This window comes from Monoraphidium neglectum (genome assembly GCF_000611645.1).
Source record: "Monoraphidium neglectum strain SAG 48.87 unplaced genomic scaffold scaffold01344, whole genome shotgun sequence".
NCBI lineage: Eukaryota > Viridiplantae > Chlorophyta > Chlorophyceae > Sphaeropleales > Selenastraceae > Monoraphidium > Monoraphidium neglectum.
Genome location: NW_014012284.1, coordinates 1 through 3,421, shown reverse-complemented (window position 1 = coordinate 3,421; position 3,421 = coordinate 1). Strand labels below are relative to the sequence as shown.

Below are 3,421 nucleotides of genomic sequence, written 5' to 3'. Positions count from 1 at the left end.
TGTGTGTGAGTGTGTGTAGAGGCGCCGATGTTGTGGGCGAGTGGAGCAACGCTGTGGTGATGGCCGTGTGCGAGGCGGGCAGTCGGCGATCTGGCGCCATTGATCACGCCGTTTGTAGTGTGCTGGCGGCGCAAAGCGTGCCGGCATGTTGATCCTCCGCTGCTGAATGGCTCCTGGCAAGCAGCGGGCGTCGCGCCGCCCGCTCGCACCTCAGTTGCGCAGAGGTCCATCAGATCCAGCGCCCGCTTGTCATTCGGCTTCTCAAACCCATGCAGCTCCGAAAACCTGCATCAGCTCAGTCCGCGAAGGCGCACGCGCCGGGGCGTGGGTGGAGGCTTCAGGTCATATGACGAGCAGGGGGGGGGGGATGGCAGGGGCTGAGGGGACAGCGGTCCAGGTGAAGGGCCGTCCAAGGGAAAGGGCTCGCTGCCTGGCTGGTGGGGTAGCTTACTTGGTGAAGCCCTTGCCATCGACACGGACCACGATGTAGCAGCCTGCAAGATCGTCGTGAGCTACTTCAGAAAAGAGATGAACAACCCCTGCAGCGACCTCGCGCAAACAAGCATGCCCATGGTGGCAACTCTCTTGTGCGGCTTCACAGATGCATGGGGTTCAGCGCGGCAGAAGCATACCCGGCAGCAGGGAGAGGTCCTGTTCGTACTGCTTCACGTACTCGTACTTTGAATTTGCCATGCGCCGCCGCGCCGGCCGCCCGGTGACGCCGTGTGCCGACTGGGCTGCGGCTTGTGCCGCCCACCGGCGCCGCCCGTTATAGGCAAAGCCTTGTCTGATAAGGGCGCGATGGAGCCTTGTTACACAAAGACCTCGAGCCGTAAGCATCCAGCTTGTAGAGCGGGACAGCAAATTATCAGGTTGATCTGGGAAATTGAATGAATGGATTACAATATGTGTTTGATTGTATTGTCGTGTGATCCGTACGGCAAACTATAAGTAGTAGCCCGCTGCCACCGCGCTGCATCACTGCACAACCGGCCCGGAGCTCTCTCATCATTGTCGACGGCGTGCAAGAGCCGCAGCTGGAACAGCTGTAAAGTTTTTGAAAGATCTTTGGTCCCCCAAAGCCCCGGGGCGCACGCCGCGAGCCGAGCGTGGCGCCTCGCCCACAGACGCTGTCTGCCCACACGGCGAGACCGCGAGCTGCAGAGCCATGAACCTGGACAAAGAGATTCGCAAGCGGGCGCTGCAACGCATGTGAGTCCAGCCACGTCTGTGGCACGGCCGGCGTGCGACGGGCCCGACATGTGATCGAGCGCCATCGGGGTGACAGCACCCTGCGCCTGCCCCGTAGCGTCAGCGCGACCGGTCCGCCGATCCATGCGCCTGCCCGCCATTGCGCAGCGCCAAGACCGTCCAGATCGCGCTGCACCGCTGCGAGCCCAGCAAGGAGGGCGAGGCGATCAAGTATGCGCAGAACATCGAGAAGCGGGCGCATGAGGCCTGCCAAGGGCGCGAGGTGGGCGGGCAGCACCCTGGCCCCGCTGCGGCCCCGTGTGGATCGCTCACCCCTCTTACGGCCTTGCAGCGCTCCTTGAACCGCCTGACACGCATGCCGGCGCCCACAAACACCCATCCTAGCACCCCGTATTCACTGCATCGCGACACGCTGCTGCACGCAGCCGCTGCCCGCACCTCTCCCGCTTCGCCACGTATGCACACAGCACTTGCCAACACCTTGGGTCGGCCCTCGCACCCCGCCCTTTGCCCACGCAGGACCTGTACAGCGCCAACGTGCGCAACCTTACGAACCAATTCGTCCAGCAGTGCTTCGCCAAGGTCGGCCTCGCGCCGCCCGGCGCCAGCCACCACCAGCAGGCGCAGCCGCAGCATGGCGGGGTTGTGATGCTTGATGGCACAGTGGGCGCGCAGCAGCAGCAGCAGCAGCAGCAACCGCAGCAGCAGCAGCAGCAGCCGCACATGATGGTCGGGCAAATGCCCATGGGCTATGGCCAGCCCCAAATGCAGCAGTTGGCTGTGCCCCAGCAGCAACAGGGGTACAACATGCAGCAGCAGATGCTGCAGCAGCCGCAGCAACAGCAGCCGCAGCAGCCGCAACAGCAGCAACCGCAGCAGCAGCGACAGGGTATGGTGCCGCAGCCCAGCATGAATGAGGGTTTCATGGACTTCCTTGGAGCCTTTGGAGCTTTCAACGATGGCACGCCGCCTGGCGGCGACCCTTCGGGCCTCATGCAGATGATGCAGCCGCCGCAGCAGCAGCAGCAGCCGCAGCAGTGGCAGCAGCCGATGGCGCAGCCGCAGGCACAGGTGACTCCTGCGGGCATGGGGTACTATCCCGGTCAACAGCAGGTGGGCGGTGGCGCCGCGCTCTATCCAGCACCCATGCAGCAGCAGGTGCAGCAGCAACAGCCGCAGCCATTGCAGCCGCCGCAACCGCAGCAGCAGCAAATGATGGGGTCGTCCATGCCCATCCCCAACTCGGGCATGCACGTGCAGCAGCAGCAGCCGGCGCCAATGATGATGCCATATCAGGGAATGATGGCACCTCCTGCGGCAATGGCAGCTGTACCGGGTATGGGCGGGTTTGTACAGGCTCCGCCAAACGCCATGCCGTGGCAAATGCAACAGCAACAACAGCAGCAGCACATGATCCAGCAGCAGCAGCAACAGCAGCAGCAGATGTTGCAACAGCAGCAGGCTCAGCAGCAACAGCAGCAGCAGCAGCTGATGCAACAGCAGCAGCAGCAGCAGCTGCAACAGCAGCAGCAACAACAGCTTCAACAGCAGCAGCAACAGCAACAACAGCTCCAACAGCAGCAGCAGCAGCAGCAACTGCTCCCATACCAACAGCAGATGCAGCAACCCCAGCAGCAGCAACCCCAACAGCAACCTCAGCAGCAGCAACCGCAGCCACCGCAGCAGCAGCTGCAGCAGCAGCAGCAGTACATGCCAGCTCAGCAGCAGTATGGAATGGCAGCGACAGGTGAGGGGCACCTTTGCTTGGCGCTGGGGCTGGGGTCGGAACTGGGTACTCCACCAAAGCGCACATCCTTGACTGCCGTTCAGGATGCCACACAATCAGCCTGGGCCCCCATCGAAGTGACGTTGCTGCCTCCCGGCCTGCTTTCCCCCCTGCCTTTTCCGCATGCCGCAGGAGTGCCAGGCGCCGCAGTCAATCAAGCGGCGCTGCCGCAGCAGCAGGCATACATGCCGATGCAGGGCATGTACCCTGGGGCGGGCGGCCTCATGCAGCAGCCGGCGCCCGTCGTGCAGCAGCAGCAGCAGCAGCAGCAGCAGCCGGTGCAGGCGCCTGTGCAGATGCTGCAGCAGCCGCCCGTGCAGCAGCAGCAGCAGCCGCAGCAGCCGCAGCAGCAGCAGCCGCAGCCGCAGCATCACGTGCAGCAGCAGCAGGCGGCGCCGCAGGCCGAAATTGGGAGCTTCATGT

General features: G+C 63.7%; 1 protein-coding gene across 1 annotated transcript; it reads left to right on the top strand.

Annotated features, from left to right (window-relative positions):
• Nucleotides 1–1,168: 1,168 nt before the first annotated feature.
• MNEG_7544 (hypothetical protein) lies at nucleotides 1,169–2,959 on the top strand (the record flags this gene model as incomplete). The annotated part of the gene is made up of 3 exons (XM_014043979.1): nucleotides 1,169–1,212; nucleotides 1,360–1,474; nucleotides 1,732–2,959. Coding segments are annotated over 3 exons (1,387 nt in total), but the record flags the coding sequence as incomplete, so codon positions are not given.
• Nucleotides 2,960–3,421: the final 462 nt, after the last annotated feature.